We start from the raw sequence: 19,605 nt of genomic DNA on the forward strand, positions 1-19,605 counted from the left end.
ACTGAGGTTGCCTTGCAGTTTCTTTTTAAAATGAGATGAAGTCTGTGAGGCACTGGGCTCAGGCTCAGGACAGGATAGCTGCTACATGTACTTTAATTCGTTTCTTTCGAAGCTAGTAACCCAGAGTTAGGTAACCGAGGACAGGAGACTTTAAAACAGTTCATTGCAGCCAAAATGTATTCGAATCTGTACCCAATAAGCCACACAATTATATGAAGAAAACATAATCATCTTCAGAGTGAAAGCGGCAGAGACACAGTTTAATGGGGAATCACATGGGAGGCCACCTCAAGGGGCATGATTATTGTTGGTTTTGTTTTGACTCTTCAGAGGCATTCGGTGTGAGCGCTCCTGGGTCTATGAAATTGTCTGAAGAGAGCGGGGAAACAGCTCCTCTCCCTCCTCCGTCGTTATCTTTCTAGACTTCTGGCCCCTTCCCTGCCTGTGCTTGGGTGGCGAAGGAATAAAAATCCTGGAAAACCATCATCACAGACGTTTTCAGTTTAGCCTAAGCCCACTTTCCTGTTCCACCAACCAGTTGTCTCCCTTCCTCCTCCGCTGGCATGTTGGAACCTACAGAAGGCTGTTTACTGCCTCGGTGCCCTTACATGGTGCCCAAGGGCCCCCAAGAGTTCAAAGCTCCCAAAGAGCCCTGCCTGCTTCTGCGCAGTAACTCGGGAGCTGTCCTTACCACAGGCTGCCTCTCCTCTGTACGCTCAGCGTTTACTTCTGGGTGGCTGTGGGGGGGAGAGAGGGTTTTGTGGAGAGAGGCTGTACCATTTATGAGCTTGAAGTTAAAACTCAGCACAGCGCAGTTAGCCGAGGAGAAATGGGTGGCACGGCTTAGCTGCTGAGTAGGTTTGTCTAGGCTTTTAGCCAACAGAATGCAGTATCCTCCATAGTATTTAATTTCCAGTAATTATAAGGCTGGTCCAGAGAGCACATTGCTGAAAGTACCCCAGGCAGACACTCTTTCTTCAGGAATTATCTATTTAGCATATGTCTCCAGTCGCACTTGAAGATTCATGGAATCGATTTGATTGCAGCAGGAACAGGAAATGGGAAGGGCTGGTTTCTGGTCCTCCCGGGTTCCTGTTTGTATAAAAGCAGGCTAATTTGATCACTGCAGACTCCATATTTCATCAGAAAATTGCGATGACTGGCAAGTAAGTTCCAGGCCCTGGCACTGTTCCAGGCGCTGAAGACCAATGGGTTAAAGATCGGGGCTGGGCTGCTCCTGCCTTCGGGGCCTTTTCGAACTTCTCTGAGTCTCAGTTTACTCACCAATAAAAATGAGGATAATACTGCTGACCTTTCAGCGTTCTGGTGGGACTTAAATAAGATAAAACAGGTGTGAAAGCTCTTTGCTTAGCCTTTAAAATATTAGTGTGATGCTCATTATTCCTCTCAGCCTCAGAAAAGCGTCAGGGTTCCCCCTCCTCCTCCAATGGCGCACAAACACCAGCTGTTCACTTCAGCGTTATCTACGGGGGAACATGTCATCTGTCCCAAAGCATCAGAATGATGGGCTCTTTTTTAAAAAAATATATATTTTACTGATTTTTCACAGAGAGGAAGGGAGAGGGATAGACAGCTAGAAACATCCATGAGAGAGAAACATCGATCAGTTGCCTCCTGCACACCCCCCACTGGGGATGTGCCCGTAACCAAGGTACATGCCCTTGACTGGAATCGAACCTGGGACCCTTCACTCCGCAGGCCAACGCTCTATCCAACTGAGCCAAACCAGTTAGGGCTGAATGATGGGCTCTTTAGTAGCTGTTATTTCTCCTAATTTTTTATAACAAAATATGCCTATCCCCCCCCCCCCCCCAACACACACCCCCCAAAAAAATCCTGACCTTAATTTTTCTTTCAGTCCCTCCTGGAACGGTCTTGGAAGCATCCCTAGCACAGACATCTACAAGAGTACCAAGGACTACAAAAATGTGAGTGCCTTTGTGAGACATTTGCTGGACTTGGTTTGGGAGCCTGGATTTTCAGGGATTGCTATTTCTCTCCTAGTATGCTAGGGACAAGGTAGACACAGGTGGGGGGCTTCTTTTTTTCCCCTTTTTTTTTCTTCTTTTTTTTATTTTTTTTTATTGCTTAAAGTATTACAAAGGGTATTACATATGTGTCCTTTCCTCCCCCCCCCCCCCGCCCTTGACAATATCCCGGCTTCCCCTACCCCCCAGTGTCTTATGTCCATTGGTTATGCTCATATGCATGCATACAAGTCCTTCGGTTGATCTCTTACCCCCCTCCCTCCTGCCCCCCAACCCTCCCTGGCCTTCCCACTGCAGTTTGACAATCTGTGTGAGGCAGCTCTGCCTCTGTATCTATTATTGTTTAAAAGTTTATAATGGTCTCTATTATCCATGAATGAGTGAGATCATGTGGTATTTTTCCTTCATTGACTGGCTTATTTCACTTAGCATAATGCTCTCCAGCTCCATCCATGCCGTTGCAAATTGTAAGAGTTCCTTCTTTTCTATAGCAGCATAGTATTCCATCGTGTAGATGTACCACAGTTTTCTAATCCATTCATCTACTGATGGGCACTTAGGCTGTTTCCAGATCTTAGCTATGGTGAATTGTGCTACTATGAACATATGGGTGCATATATCCTTTCTGATTGGTGTTTCTGGTTTCTTGGGATATATTCCTAGAAGTGGGATCACAGGGTCAAATGGGATTTCCATTTTTAGTTTTTTGTGGGGGGCTTCTGTCAGGAAATTCCAGAAGTCCACTGGGTGTCATGAAAACTTCTTACTCATTGTGCCCTCTGACATCCATGGTTTACATGAATTTCATCCATGGTAGCTGAAGGTCATTTTAATGTCAAACCATTATAAGAAGAATTTTTAAATATAGGTAATTCAGTTGTTTCTAGATGTTGAATCAAATTCTATTTTTCTGGATAAATGGGGTCAAAAGGTACACATTTCTAATATAACAAATAAGTCATGGGGCTATAATGTGCAGCATGCTGACGATAGTTGATAATACTGTATTACATATTTGAAAGTTGCTAAGAGACTAGGTCTTAACAATTCTCATCACAAGGAAAATGTTATAATTATGTATGGTGACAGATACTAACTAGACTTATAGTAATGATCATTAGTAATATATACAAATATCAAATTATGTTGTACACCTAAAACTAATATAATGTTATATGTGAATTATACCTCAATAAAAAATAAATATGGACAGAGCCTTGGAGACCTCTAGAACAAAATAAAACATATTGACATATGTATAATGATAGTCCCAAAAGAGGAGGAAAGAGAAAAAGGCAGATATAATATTTGAATAAATATCAAAATTTCCCCCAAATTGATGAAAACCATCACATTCAAACCCAAAATGGCCACTGAACGCAATTGCTGTACACACAAAGGTCCAGACCCAGGCACATACACTAATACCGCTGAAAGGCAAGGCATGAACAAAAATGTAAAGCAGTAAGAGGGAGAAAAATTCTATTTCTCTGCTATGTAATCCGTATCTTCTATAAAATTGTCTAAAATTCTTGAAACATTTATTTCATTCATTTCTAATAAGAGATTTTCATGTTCTCTGTCACCAAGAACCTATTTGACATTGTGCTCTATCCTTGGAATCGGAAGAAATAATATAAAATACAGGAAATAAAAAACAAAGAAAGTAAACATCTTACTGATGGGCTTATGATTCCTGTACATAAGATTGCTTAGTGACCAGAAGGGAAAACAAAGATGAAAAAGCACAGAAAGAAAATGAAGAAAACACGAATTTAACAAAAAATGGTTTTTTTTTTAATTAAAAAATATGAACCCTAGGAAGTTGTAGTCTAATTTAAAAAAATACGTTTTTATTAATTTCAGAGAGAGAGAAAGGGAGGGAGAAACATCGATGTGAGAAACATCCACAGACCGCCTCCTGCACACACCTGACTGGGTATCACACCCATAGCCTGGGCACGTGCCCTGACCGGGAATTGAGCCTGTGACCTTCCAGTGCACGGGAGGATGCCCAACCAACTGAGCCACACCTGGCTGTAGTCTAGTTTTACCTTAACATTTAAAACAAACAAACAAAAAGGTTGGACACTGAATCTGGAAACTCCAGTAGCTGCTACTCAATTTATTCTCACAATCTTCCTCAGTTATATTGAGCCAGGTGCCATTAAGAGCTAAAAATGATTCTAGAGAATCTCTTGGCTTTGGGTTCTGAGTTCTGAATTCTAGGCTCCAGCTTCTAGAGACCTTGCCCGAGTCACTCAGCCTCTGAGGGCTTCTGTTTTCTTCTTTGATGCAGTTGGACTGTAATTGTTATGATTCCTAAAGACTATACAAGCCTGTCATTCTGTGGGTTTTACTTTTCATCTGGCCACCCTGTGTCAGGGTAAGAACAAGCAAATAACAGCATAACCCCGGCTGGGTGGTTCAGCTGGTTGGAGTGTCGTCCTGTACACCAAAAGGTTGCAGGTTCAATTCCCAGTCAAGGCACATAGGTAGGTTTCAGGCTTGATCCCTGGTTGGGGTGCTTATGGAAGGGAACAATTGATGTTACTCTTTCACGTTGATGTTTCTCTCTTTCTCCCCACCTTCCCTTCTCTCTTAAAAAAAAAAATCAGTGAACATATCCTTAGGTGAGGATTATTAAAAAAAAAAAAAAAAAAACATCATAAGCCTCAGCTTGTGCAGATCCCCTTGATTTTGCTACTTTTATTTTTTATTTTAAAAGAATTTGGGGGTAAAAAAAGGGAGCAGTGGCATGAACTTGAGGCAACTCATGTCATTGTTCTGAGCTTGCTTTTTTCATCCAGAAATCAGAGGGTTGAATAATTGCTTTCTAAGGCCCTTTCTAGTATGACCTTCTGTGGGACTATGGAGGTTCAGGAGTTTGGGTAACCTATTGCCTCCCAACGGTGATGAGGCCCCTACTTCAGGATAGTTGAGTGATGCTACCCAGCCCCTTTCAGCAATTATAACTCAGCTTCTAGCTAAATAGCAGAATTTAATTGAATATTTGAGGCCTGAAATTATTTAATCTCAGATAATTTTTTTTATTTTTTTTTTAATGCTAGGTTGAAGAACCGGAAGGAATGAAGATTCTTAGGTTTTCTAGCCCTATTTTTTATGGCAACGTCGACGGTTTTAAAAAATGTATCAAGTCTACAGTAAGTATTTTATCCCTAGAAATTTGGTTGCTAAGTTCCTTTAAGACAGTGGTTCTCAACCTTCCTAATGCCGCGACCCTTTAATACAGTTCCTCATGTTGTGGTGACCCCCAACCATAAAATTATTTTCGTTGCTACTTCATAACTGTAATTTTGCTACTGTTATGAATCGTAATGTAAATATCTGATATGCAGGATGTATTTTCATTGTTACAAATTGAACATAATTAAAGCATAGTGATTAATCACAAAAACAATATGTAATTATATATGTGTTTTCCGATGGTCTTAGGCGACCCCTGTGAAAGGGTCGTTCGACCCCCAAAGGGGTCGAGACCCACAGGTTGAGAAGTGCTGCTTTAAGACTTCATTCATTCTACAGGTATTTATTGGGCTCAAACTAGGCAGAAGGCCCTATACCAGCCGTGGGCAAACTACGGCCCGCGGGCCGGATCCGGCCCATTTGAAATGAATAAAACTAAAAAAAAAAAAAAGATCGTACTCTTTTATGTAATGATGTTTACTTTGAATTTTTATTAGTTCACACAAACACTCCATCCATGCTTTTGTTCCGGCCCTCCGGTCCAGTTTAAGAACCCATTGTGGCCCTCGAGTCAAAAAGTTTGCCCACCCCTGCCCTATACCCTGTCCCCTTTGGGTATGACATTAAGAATGATAACATCCTTGCCTTCGAATAACTAAAGCTCTATTGGGGATAGGAAAAACAAAAAACGATAACATATATCTTAAAATCCAGGTAGCAGTAACTCTGCTGGACAAAAACACCAGAGTTGTCTCCAGGCAGAATTGGAGTAACTTCCAAATGAGTAATATAGACGGTACATGCTAAGAGTTCGTAGAAGGGCGTGGTCCCTGTTAGTTGGAACTTATCAGGCTTTGTGTGGGCAGGAGGGAGATTATATCAGGTGTTTGGGAACTCTGAGAACTGAGAGGAAAAGGTGGGAACATTGCAGGGAGGGCTGCCCAGTTGGAGTAAAGGGTTAGAAAGTATAGAATATGGAAGCAGGAAATTCTGGTCTTGAATTCCATGCTATGCTTCAAAGTTAGGTTTTATCTCTAGATCAGTGGGGTGAACTGCTGGTTCAGAGGAACATACATAGGTTTCGCAATAATAAAAGGGCTCTTTAATGTCAAGGAAATTTGTAAAACACAGATTTAAAGCTAAAGAAGTTATTTTTTGCTGTTTTGTTTCCCATTGTCTTGGAGTCTTTAATATGCTACTGAGTCTCTCGGTGGGTGGCATAGATGGCCTAGTAGTGGAAACCATGGAAACCTCAAGAATTTCTATTTGGCAGAATGTCTCAAGTCATAATACCACCCGAGAAATAACCTTCCCAGATAACAATTGCCATTAATGAGCATGAGGAACCAGATGTTTTAAGTAACTTGACTTTTATTTTCAAAGGTTGGATTTGATGCCATCAGAGTGTATAACAAGAGGCTGAAAGCACTGAGGAAAATACAGAAACTCATCAAAAAAGGGCAGTTAAGAGCAACTAAGGTGAGACAACATCGTTCTTTCCCCCTCTTAAATTCTTATATTTCTCAGTGAAAATGAAAGCAACTAGATTGTCTAAAGTTAAATCTACCCCCTTTGGTACCCAGATGTGTACATACATATGTCAGCCAACAGCTGAGTTGTTCTTGTAGGCAAGAGGGCATGGGAGGAAATAAAATTAAATAAGCAAGAAAAAACATAGGGTATGACTTCTTTTTCCATTGTAAAATTAAACCTTATTTTCACTGAGAGGAACAAAATAATTCCATTCAATGTCATAAAGTGATAATAGAAGGCAATACCCTCATTAACTTTTAGAGCTCTTCCTTTCTATTGTCCTACCAATGTATCTCCTGGTCACTTCCACAGTCTTTCAGAATCAAGTTTTCGGGCTCTTCTGCTTTTCCACTTTTCTTCCTAGAGAACATCAACATGTAGACTGAGGTGAACCTCATTTCTTAAGAGTTCATTCCCTCCATGTTTTGCTTACCAAGGAACAATGTGTAGGATTTTTAATTGTTTTGGAATAATTGGTTGAAAAAATATCCCAAATCATTGGCAATGAAGTTGTATTTTCTTTGTTTAGAATGGCATTATAAGTGGTGCTGGTTCATCAAATAATGCTTTTGAGCCTGATGAAGATATTGAAGACCCAGAAGAACTTGATATCCCAACCAAGGAAATAGAGATTCAAGTGGATTGGAATTCTGAGATTCCAGTGAAAGTGAATGTTCCCAAGGTGCCAATCCACAGCCTCGTGCTTGATTGTGGAGCTGTATCTTTCTTGGATGTCGTTGGAGTGAGGTCATTGCGAGTGGTAAGGCAAAGTGTTTTGAATTATAGATTAGGAGCTTTGGCAATAGTAAAACCATATGGGTTGCCCATTCTTACAAAAGGACGATTGATTGTATAGGCTCTGTACTCTTTCTAGAGGAATGCTTTTGTAATAGTGTAATATTTTAAAGCACAGGCTATGGGCCCAGACTACCTGGGGTTGAATCCTGGCTCTACCACTTGCTGCAGTGGGACTATAGGCAAGTTGCTTAATCTGTCGGTATCTCAGTTATGAGGATAATGACAGCGCCTATTACACATGGCTTTTATGAAAATTAAATAAGCATATATATGGTTATTTATGGTTTAGAACAGTATCTGGCATATAGCCACCCCTCGGCAAATATTAACATTTATTGTGTTTTCTGAGAATAAATAGGAAAAGGGATATGAAAAAGAAGGAAGTTTAATGTTAAGTATTATGTTTTTATTTGTTATGTGAACAGCAGTAGAATGGGGAATTCCGGGTACATGGTAGGACTGGAGAAGCGAGGCATTATTAAAAGGTTAGAGCAGGAAGCAGGTTAGGCATCTAGGAAGTCAAAGGGCTGAGGAACATGTAGGACAGGAACATTCATGATATCAGACACCACTTACGCAAGGTCGAGTTCATTCTTTCAACAAAGATATGTGAAGTGCCTAATATGTGCCAAGCACTCAGCCAGGCACGAGAGACAAATGATGAAGTAGTCATAGTCCCTATCCTCACAGGACTAAAGCAGTCTAGACGGGAAGGCAAACAATAAGTAACCTTTTAAATAACAACTGTACTAAGTGTTCCAAGGCAGACAAACTGGGGTCTCAACTTGCTCAGGAGTGTCAAGTTCAAGTAAAGTTTCAGGTAGGTATCCGACAAGTCAGGCAGAAAAGTAAGCAGGTTAAAGACACCAATAATCAGATGTAAAATATGAAACTGACCCTCAACTGAGGTTTATCTTTGCTGGGGCTTCTTGGCTACTTCTTCAAGGCCAGGAAATTATTCAAGGGTTGCAGGTACTAGGCAGGAAGGTAGAAAACTGATTATACTTGACCAAAAAAAAAAAGTTAGAAAATGCTGACAGCTTCTCTTCCAGTTCTCTTAGCAGACCTGATCATTAGCTCATTTGAGAGCATACTCTTGTTCTTCATTGTGCATTTTACTCTAGGCACTGGCTCAAGTGCATTGTAGAAATTGTTTTGGCCAAAGGGTTTAAGGAATTACTTTGGGGAAGAGTCTTTATTTAATGCCAGAATATTTTACACACCTAACAAATAATTGCTTTCAAATGCTATAAAGACAATTGTGAAAAATCCAAACTGTATACTTGCATAGAGGTCTTGTTCTTCTCCCCAGAAATTTCATGTTCTATTTTACTATTGCCCATAGGTCTTGCATCTTAATTTTTTTAAATTAAGCTTTGCATTTTGAGATCATTGCAGATTCCCATAAAGTTGTAAGAAATTATACAGAGAGATCCTTTGTACCCCTTACCCAGTTTCTTCCAGTGCTAACATCTTGCAAAACTGTTGTCTAAAACAGCCGTGGGCAAACTACGGCCCGCAGGCCGGATCCGGCCCATTTGAAATGAATAAAACTAAAAAAAAAAAAAAAAAAAAAGACCGTACCCTTTTATGTAATGATGTTTACTTTGAATTTATATTAGTTCACACAAACACTCCATCCATGCTTTTGTTCCGGCCTCCGGTCCAGTTTAAGAACCCATTGTGGCCCTAGAGTCAAAAAGTTTGCCCACCCCTGGTCTAAAATCACAATCAGGATACTAAGACTGACACTGTCAAAATACAGAGCCCTTGGTTTTTAGGTCAGTTTTTACATTCAGACTCTGGTGGCCGCATTTCTACACCCGTATATCTTCCACTCAAAGATATAAACTCATGCTCATGTCTCCCGTCTACAGGGGCTGTATTAGGAAGCTCCTGAACTCCCTTCTTTTCTTCCTTCCACAAATATTTATTAAGCACATCCGCTGTCGAGTGCTGTGCTGTTGAGCACTGGATGTGGCTACCTCTCGAGACAGGTCTTGTCATCCCCAATCATATCATCACTGTAGGTTGAAAACCTCTGTGGTTTCCCAATAATGAGCTTTCCTCAAAGTCTTGTTTAACCATGAAAGTATTAAAGTTTCTCCTGAGCAAGTGATTGAATGCTACTGAATTATGGGCAGGTAAAGTTACTCAAATTCTCCTTTTTAAATTTTTAGGTTGTCAAGGAATTCCAAAGAATTGATGTAAATGTGTACTTTGCATCGCTTCAAGGTAAATGCATATACAGTACATATCTATCTATAAGACGTTCTCCTATCTTGGAATGTGGATACATCGTGACCAAAGGCCTTAAAAAATGATTTTTTATTGTGATAAAAAATGTATAACAACATTTGCTATTTTAGTCACATTCAAGTGGCATTTAATTCAGTGGCATTAAATACATTTACAATGTTGTGCAACCATCGCAACTATCTATTTCCAAAACTTCTCATCGCCATGAACCGAAACTCTACCCATTAAGCACTCACACTGAGGGCTTTTTTCAACCGAGGGAGATATTACTTCCAATTTGTGCCTTAAAGCTGTAATGCAAGGAGACCGATGTCCTCATAGCAGTGCCAGATCACCGTGGAAACTTTGTCCTAGGGAGAGCAGAGCTGGAGATGACTTAGGTCCCTTAAAACTAGAGGACCCTCCAGGGTATGAGTCTGTCTGTGAATGTAAGAAAGTATGTGTGTAGGAAGACACTGATGCTTAGGCTGAGTTCTCTAGAAACAGAGACTGAGGTAAGGATTCTTGCACAAGTGATTTACTGAGATAGTACACCCTGGAAAAATTCATGAAGGAATGAGAGGAGCAGGATAGGGCAGGAGAAGAAGCTGGACAAAGATATGGTTGCAAAACTCTACCTTACATGAAAGGACCTGGAGAGTATTATGCTTCATGAAATAAGCCAATCAAAAAAAGACAAGTGTCACATGATCTTGCTCAAATGTGTAATCTAATGAACAAAATAAACTGGTGAACAAATAGATCCAGAGACGTAGAAGCATAGATTAGACTGCAGAATCTCAGAGGGAAGGTGGGGGAGGGTGGGTGGGTGGGAAGAGATCAACCAAAGAACTTATAACCCATGGACACAGACAATAGGGTGGTGAAGGCCTAGGGCAGGGGTGGAGGGAGGGGGGGGGGCTAGAAGGGGCTATTGCGGGGGGGGGGGGGGCGGGGGGGAGGGACACATATGTAATACTTTCAACAATAAAGATTAAAAAAAATTTTTCTAAGTCTTCCTTAGCTTAATTTCACAAGGAGCACACAGCAGGAAAAGCACCTGAGGACTATTCTTCCTTGAGGCTAGGGAGCTGGCCTATTAACCCCCACCCCCATGCTAGTCTGTCAGTGGCTGCAGGCCATGCAAGGATGGAGGTGTAACCTCCCAGGCCTTTTCAGGTGAGAGGGTTCCCATTAGCCCAGGAAAGGTCTCCAGAGAAGGCCACAGCTATGAACCATTAGCAGCCAGAATCACAGCAGCTGGAGGATGGGGACACTGGCAAAGGGGACCTGGTCAGGAACCAAGGCCATCTACTACATACAACCAGTTGTGGTATAGCCATGCCATGTGCTACTGGAAAAGAAACTTGGTGTAGAGCAGGGTCAGATTTTGGAACTGAGAAGAAAGAATTAAAAGGAGGAGCTGCCAAAACTTAGTATTGGTTGATGTTATAAAATATCTTTTCCTAGAGATGAACTAAACATTCTTTCTTTCTTTTGAAGATCACGTAATAGAAAAGCTGGAGAAATGTGGTTTCTTTAATGATAACAGAAAGGATATATTCTTTTTGACTGTCCATGACGCTGTCCTCCACGTACAGAACCGGGTTAAATCTCAAGAAATTCAAGATTCCATTTTAGAAACGGTAAGCATGTCACCTTTTGACATATGTATCTTTCCTGAACGATCATGATTTCTATAAATGGCAGAAATTCCACAAATTTAGCTTTGAGTCTCAGTCTAGTAGGATGTTAAGCCAACTGGTAAACTTCTCAAAGCCTCAATTTTCTCACCAGTAAAATGGGAGTAAAAACATTTACTTTGCTGGGCAAATATGAAGACTGAATATGATAGTTTATGGGAAAGTACTTGGGAGCACCTCATACATATTAGTTCTATAATGTGCAGGCTTACTAATAAAGGCAGACTTTAGCTGGAGTGCCTTTTTAGAATATAGGCACTGAGTCTCAGAGCTTCTGGGACAGGGATCCTCAAACTTTTTAAACAGGGGGCCAGTTCACTGTCCCTCAGACCGTTGGAGGGCCACACTATAGTTTAAAAAAAACAACTATGAACAAATTCCTATGCACAGTGCACATATCTTATTTTAAAGTAAAAAAACAAAACGGGAACAAATACAATATTTGTATTTGCATGTGGTAGTTTGAGGACCCCTGTAATCTGGGACTTGTATATACAAATGCAGTTTAAATTCTCAGCACTCTAGAAACTCTTGATGATAAATATCTTTAAATAGAATCCATTAGGTCATAAGTGATCTTTGAAAATGAAAAAAAGTAAAAGCCATGAATTAGCCCCATGAAATAGAATAAACCCCCATTTCCTGGGGACTCCTTATTTTGTCGTCCTCTTATCCAATACCTGGTGGGCTTTCTGGTACAAGAGCCTCTTCTCTCACAGACGAACTTGGGAAACGAAAACAATATCTATAAAAATAACAATCATAATTATTCCAGTGATACAGTCTACTATATTTTAAATTGCTTCTCCCCCCCCCCCCCACTCCTAAAATTAAGGTAGATTCTTATTGTAAACTGGAAGTTAATGTCTGAAGTAAAAAAACTAATTTAGAAAATAATAGCATATTATTCTTTTAAGTATAGTTAGTGGAGAGATTGCTCTGCTTAATGCTGCTGGAGAAAATACTAGTCCTAAATACCAAGATCTGGACATTGAATACAAAAAAGTAAAAAAAGTAGCAAAACCACAAATCTAAAAAAAAAAAAAAAAAAAAAAAAAGCTACATGCAATGTAGCTTGTCTTTGAAAGACAATGCTTGTCTTTGAAAACTCATAAGCCTTTTTCTATCTAGCTTAGAATTTTCTAACCCACGGGTAAAAACAACAAAGCAGGATCATGTAAAGTATCTAAAAAAAGTCCCTCATTAAAAGTAAAATAGAATTGCCCTGGCCAGGTGGCTCAGTTTGTTGGATCGTTGTCCTGTACACCGAAAGGCTGCAGTATGATCCTGGGTTGGGGCTGTACCGGAGGCAACTGATTAACCTCTCTCTCTCTCTCTCTCTCTCTCTCTCTCTCTCTCTCTTATCATTAAAAGCATATCCTTGGGTGAGGATGAATTTTTAAAATTTCAAGTTCTTTCTCAACATGAAAAGTTATTTTGTTATTTGTTCTTACCCAAGATCTCAGATCCCACAAATGCCACAAAAGCCACTAACCAACAGTGCCCCACCAGTGTTAGACTCAAGATTGCTTGTAGTCAGGGAGGCATTGTGAGTGGCTGGGATGGATTTTTTGACCCTGAACAAAGGTCAGACTGAGTTATAACTGGGTGCTTATGTACTTACTGGTTCACTGGGTAATGGGCTGAGCACTAGTGGTAGCTTCTCAGGTCAGGAACTTACACTTCTGTATCCCCTCCGTATCTAGCACAAAGCCCTGGCTATGGCAGATGGATAGTAAGTGATGGTAAGCCCTGCCTGTGGCACTTTCCTTTTCTTCAGGAAGAATAATTTGTATTTCAGGCATATTGTGGATGCAGTGATATGACCCTCTCCCTATCCCTTCATCTGACAAACACAAGGACTATCCAAAGAGAGTCCCAACTTGCAGTTACACCTATCCATTATGTCCGGCCATCTGCACAGGGACTGAAGTCTCTAATTCATCTCCACACTAGCAGAGAGATTGGATTATTGATTTGTTAGTGGAAAGTAGCTAAAAGTGAAATGTCACTCTTATCTTGATAAACATCTGGAATTGCTTTGGGACTATCCTTTATGCACAAGACAAAGTCCAAACTGTTATTGGTTTCCTCTGTTATTGATTACTGCTAAGACGCAGAACTTTCCTGAACAACCAACTTCATCCATAGACATGGGCTTCCATCTCTAATGAAATTAATACCCATCCAGTTTAACTTGGGACTGTTTATTGTCGTCAGTCATGAGCCCATTCAGTGAGTGCTCAATGCTGTACTAAGTGCTCTTAGGTTAGCCCTTTGAAATAAAGACACGATTGACTGCTGGATCATTCAGGCGGGCACGGCGACTCCTAAGGGGCATGCACTTCAGAGGCTGGGGAAGACAGTGGAAATGGAGGCTAACCGTGGGGAACTATGCCAGTTCACACTTGAATGTGAAAACATGGTACAGGGAAAATTCGAAGTGTGAAATACAAAAGGGCAAGAGAGCTGAAAAAGATTTTGAAGTATGTAGATTATTATAAATGAGAAGCACCGGCAGCGCTTCAGGTCATTTTCAGTGGAGTATCAGGTGGGATGATGCTATTATTTTTCTCATAAATATTTTCTGTTCTCTTTGTCAAGGTCTCCCTCATCCAGGACCATAAAGATCCTCTTGAATTAATGGAAGCAGAGCTGATTGAAGAAGAACTTAACGTCGAGGATGAGGTATGAGCATTATTTCCTTTCAAAGAAAATAATTTGGATTAAATCTTGAATAGAGTAATACATATAGTGACTCTGTCTGATACAAACTAGAGAAAACATTTTTTAAACCAAGACCCCCAAAGGCGGGGGGAAAAGACCCACAGGATGGCTTATGAGAAAGGGGAAAAGGAAAACAAGAATTTTCCCTTGAAGACATTAACAACTTGGGGACCTTCTGCCCCCAGACATATAGGATCAGCAACTGGAAGCTGCCAACACATTGGTCCTGATTTTAAGCCTAAGCCTCCGAATACTTTTTCTTCCCGAGATTTCAGGAGTAGAGGAAAGGTGATTAGAGTGCATTTCTAACCCAGGAGTTTCATAAGCTTCAGAGATAGTATGTGAGGAACAGGGACCTCATGATAATGACTTAGAAAAGACTGAGTCTATGTATTTCTCATGCCCTTGGGGACATCAGTCAATTCCTAGGAAATCTGACTGCAACTTGTTATCTGAGTGAACATTGTGGCTCCACCACTGGGCCTAACAAAAGAAGATCAGAGAAATTGAAAGTTGAAACATGACTTAGAAATCAAGTAGTGCTCACACAGAAATCCCTCTACAGCACGCCTAAGGATGTTCTCTCAGCTTTTGTGTGAACGTTTCCAGACATTGGAAACTAGTAGCTTTTTAAAAAATGTAGCTATTTTTATTGATTTCAGAGAGGAAGGGAGATAGAAACATCAGTGATGAGAGAGAATCATTACTCGGCTGCCTCCTGCACGACCCATACTGGGGATCGATTGAGTCCGCAACCCAGGCATGTGCCCTGACCAGGAATTGAACCATGACCTCCTGGTTCACAGGTCAAAGCTCAACACTGCCTGGGCAGCAACTAATAGCTTTCCAGGGAATTTGTTACATGATTGGAAATCTCCAATGGTTCGTTGTGCTTACAAAACTAAAGTTGGCCTTTCTCTAGTAACTGATGGCGGAGATCGGCCTTTTCTAGCGATACAAACCCTCCCACGAGCAGCCCTTAAATATTTGAGAGTATCTTTGAGGTCTCCACCAGACTCTGCTCCAGGTGGGACTCCTCCAGTTCCCTTTACCATTCCTGATAGACACACAATTTGGCATGGCTTCTCTGGCAAAGAAGGGGACATAACACCGTAGATAGGGTTAGGCCAGCATGGAGGTTATGCAACCATGACCTACCTTGGTCTCATCAAGATGTTTCTATTATTATGACTTAAAAAATGTGTTTATTTTCATCATAGCTACATCAAAATCTTTGCTTTTGTTGAGCAGGGGTCAACTAAAGACTTGGGCATTTTCACATAAATTGTCATCCAGCTGGGTTCCCTGTTTATATTTATGTAATTGGTTCTTGACCCCCTGGTGCAGGACTACACATTTCTGATAGATTATATCTTGTCTGTTCCGTTGAAGAACATCCTTTTGAATGCTGAATCTATAATCCAGCATATTAATTATGCACCCCCACTGGTGTCATATGCAAATCTGATAAGCATGCCTTCTCTGCCTTATTCCAGGTCCTGATAAAAATGTTGAAAAGCATAATATTCAAACCCCTATGGTAAAATCAGGCAGTGAGGATGACAGGCTGAGAAGACTTTTGGGGAGGAAATACACTGCTAGAGTGAAAACTGGAGGTCCTGCATCTTAGTCCATCAGCTTAGTGAGCCCAGGAACATCATCTCTGGGTAGCAGTTTATGACTATGGATATAGGGCCAACTTAGTTGAGTACAAACTCATATATCAAAATTGGTACTTAAAAAAATTCCACATTATATAGAAGTATTTTCAAAAATTTATCTTTATTATTGAAAGTGTTACAGATGTCTCCCTTTCCCCCATTGACCTCTTCTACCACCCTGCCCCTTCCCTCCCCCCACTTTCCCCACGCTATTGTATGTGTCCATGGGTTATGCATATAATGCTTTGGTTAATCTCTTCCAGCCCCCCTCCTCACTTCCCTCTGAGATTCGTCAGTATGTTCCATGCTTAGAAGTATTTTTGATTGCCATATAACAAGATCATTCAGGTAGAATTCCTGTAGAGAGTGAGGCAGTATGCAGAGTGGTTTTAAGGACATGGACTATAGAACCAGATGGATTTGAGTGCAAACCTTGATTCTGCTACTTACTGGCTATGTAGCCCAGGGCAAATTACTTACCTGTCTTCATGTAAAATAGGAAGAATAATTCCTCAAAGAGTTGTGGGAATTAAAGGATGTGTATTAAGTGCTCAATAATGAGTAATTATTGCTTTTAAATAAATCTAATTAAATGATGATGAGTTACAAAATTAAGTTTTCACCCTATTTTTATCATGACAATATATAACTAAGATGAGCAAATGCAAGCAACCAACACTAACATATACATATTTGTAAAAAGACTGAGGGAGAATTCAGTTGTATTAACGCTTTGTTTCCCCTTTGTTTCCACAGGCTATGCGTAGCCTTGCTTCCTGAAAGCGGGCTCAGGGGCCAGATAAGCAAGGACTGCAAGGCAGAGTTCAACCACCAATGTCATTCTATGCAAGCGTTTTCTGCATCGACTACTTCTTTGGACTTGAAACATTCATTTTCCATTCGATTTTTAAAATATACATATTTTTATTGATTTCAGAGAAGAAGGGAGAGAGGGAGAGAGAGATAGAAACACCAATGATGAGAGAGAAGCATCGATTAGCTGCCCCACACTGGGGATCGAGCCCGAAACCTGGGCACGTGCCCCAACCGGGAATTGAACCAAGACCTCCAGTTCATAGGTCGATGCTCAACCACTGAGCCACACCAGTTGGGCCCATTAGATTTTTTAAAAACCTTTGTGTGTGTTTTTTTAAAACATCTTAACCATTGAAAGAAAGAGATTTAAAATTGTTTCTAGGCTTTATTTATAAAATAAATAGCTTACCTCCAAAATGTGTAAAATGGTGAGGAGAATTACCCTGGCAATGTAACAATGTCTAGCTAGGACCTGCTTATGTCATGCTGCTGTACCTCTGACACGTTGGCTAACACTGTTCATATAGGAACTGGGTACCTCTGTTCAGTCCGGATAAGTGTGACCCAACAGCCCCTGTGGACAGTTGAGCCAGGAATGATCATCATGGAAACATTCCATTTCTGACCGGCCTGCGTCCCCATGAGCTGCACTGAATCACAGGGTGAGGGCCCACTGAGTAAATGCTGATATAGAATTGTTAATGCATTTATCAATAAAGGCCTTCAAAAATCACTTTTGGTAAACACGTCAAAGAGTTTTTAAAATGCAAATTTGGTTATTACTTAATTATGAATGTTACAGTGACCATATATGTAACCAGAATTCAGAATCAAGGTCCACTTCAAAGCTCTAGAACTAAACTGATATATTTTAAAAGCATTGATTTAGAGAGGTGAAGCAGTAAGAAGATTATTGTGGTTTATCAAAATCACCTTTTGATATGATAATCATGGATCACAATTAGGATCAAATAAAATATATGAAAGACTATCTCTGCCTTAAAAATGCAATTTTAACTTAGTTTATAGAAATAATCATTGGGTAGAGTTACATAGCGGTATGGTCTATTTAAAACCTACTACAAAAATTGTGTTATTTTGAACAAAAAACAATTTTGATATGTTTGTAAGACTGTGGTGATTAAAATAAGTTTATGTTTTTCTCTAAAATTTAGCAGTAGGTAAAGTAAGTGATCTTTAACTGAATTCTGACCACCTTTCAAAAAAATCTAAAAAGTAAATAATTTGGATATAACTCTATGTTTAAAATGAGTTTTTTAAGACAGAACAGTCTACATGAACTCAATAGCAAAAGAAAAAATGGTTTGGAATATTTACATCGAAAATGTTTAGGTTTTTAAAAATCCATATTTTGAGCCAGAAAATATGTTAATTTTAGTTCATCTTTTCTGACTGCCAACAATTTTCTAGGCATTATATATAATACATAAGCTGTGGTTCCGGGGACTATTCCCATATACAGGGTGTCCCCCCCAAAATGTATACACACTTTAACAGCTGATAGTTCAATTTTGAAAATGAAATGTATTTTAATAAACACTGCCTTTATAATTATTCAAAGTGTGTGTATACATTTTGGGGGGACACCCTACATTTCATGCTCAAGTAAATGAAGTTGTACTGCATTTCTAGGGAAAAATAAACACTCAGGTCCCCAACGGACACAATGTCTTACATGGTTGAGAATTATAGCCTACCTTTGGCACTGATGTGGGAAATTCCCAAATCCAAAGGCAGCATGTCTTACCTCTGTTTTTTCTTATATAAATGAGAAACAAGGTCTCTACTTCTGAAGGAATATCATCAGTGAGCATACCAAATTGGTTAAAAGAATCATCATCACCATCCCTACCTCCACTGGAATTCTGCACATTGGAATTTGAATTAGTTGTAATGGATTGTGATGTTACAATATTCTTTCATGCTCATGGGTTATTCTGTCTTTAATTGACTTAGAAAAGATTTCTCCCCATGCTGGGTACAGTATAACCAGGATTATGTTATCTCATTTTCACAGTAATACCTGCTTATAATGGCAACAAATCATATCTCTAAAGAGTGAATATAAAAGTCTTGCAGAAAATGGATGAATACCTCTGTTCAATAGAGGAAATATGCACTGCTTATTTTTTTTATTAGTTGAAGGAAATAACCAAAGTGATCCTTTACAATAAGGGTAGAGTTTTGTGAAATCCTGGTTCCCTTTGTGACTATATAAGACCAGGGTATTTGACTAGTTTCCCAAGCAATAGGAATACTGTCTCTTCCATGCATTTTTAAATAATATACATATTTTAATTCTGTATTGCCAATGGGAAATTTACTTGAAATTAAAATTGTTTTTTGTTATGTTTTTAACCTATAAAAGAGTCCAGTGTTGTATATGAATTTCAATAAATAAAGCTATCAAATTGTACATTTGGAAATTACTGCACATATTTCTTAAATTAAATGTAAAGTTATCTTTTAAATACTCTAATGTGTCCCTTCTGAACAAAACTATTAAATATAATTAAAAATGCTAAATTTTAAGTTTGCAATTACTCTTATCACTCAGGCAAAAAAAAAAAAGCACTGACGGCATTAAGGAAGGGAGAGAAATAAAAAAGGAATTAATTGAAGAAACAGAAAAAAAGGAGGGTTAAAATAAAAGATGGAGAGGAGAAGTCAGGAAGAAATAGGAATAATAAAATTTGGTTGTGGGCAAAGAAATTCAAATAGAGGATTAATTTCAATACAATCATTTAAGAACTCAGATAACTTAGCAACACTCCTCCCATACTATCTTGTGATTCTTGGTCCCCCTTACCTGGCTCTATTTTCTTCCCACATAATAGTTATCACCTGCTAGAATGTTCTAGAATTCACTTACTACTGTTTATTTTCTTTCCA

General features: G+C 39.6%; 1 protein-coding gene across 2 annotated transcripts in view; it reads left to right on the forward strand.

Annotated features, from left to right (window-relative positions):
• SLC26A4 (solute carrier family 26 member 4) overlaps nucleotides 1-19,124 on the forward strand; it is a 45,055-nt gene extending 25,931 nt beyond the window's left edge. For both annotated transcript variants that reach the window (XM_070424662.1, XM_070424663.1), the window contains 8 exons: nucleotides 1,880-1,949; nucleotides 5,081-5,173; nucleotides 6,600-6,695; nucleotides 7,279-7,509; nucleotides 9,728-9,782; nucleotides 11,289-11,431; nucleotides 14,093-14,176; nucleotides 16,633-19,124. In XM_070424662.1, coding sequence (XP_070280763.1) covers nucleotides 1,880-1,949; nucleotides 5,081-5,173; nucleotides 6,600-6,695; nucleotides 7,279-7,509; nucleotides 9,728-9,782; nucleotides 11,289-11,431; nucleotides 14,093-14,176; nucleotides 16,633-16,656 — 796 coding nt within the window. In that variant the 3' untranslated portion in view covers nucleotides 16,657-19,124. The remainder of the gene's footprint in view (nucleotides 1-1,879; nucleotides 1,950-5,080; nucleotides 5,174-6,599; nucleotides 6,696-7,278; nucleotides 7,510-9,727; nucleotides 9,783-11,288; nucleotides 11,432-14,092; nucleotides 14,177-16,632) is intronic.
• Nucleotides 19,125-19,605: the final 481 nt, after the last annotated feature.

This window comes from Myotis yumanensis, unplaced genomic scaffold (assembly GCF_028538775.1).
Source record: "Myotis yumanensis isolate MYYU_CA2020_CCGP unplaced genomic scaffold, mMyoYum1.0.hap1 SCAF_9, whole genome shotgun sequence".
Taxonomy (NCBI): Eukaryota; Metazoa; Chordata; class Mammalia; order Chiroptera; family Vespertilionidae; genus Myotis; species Myotis yumanensis.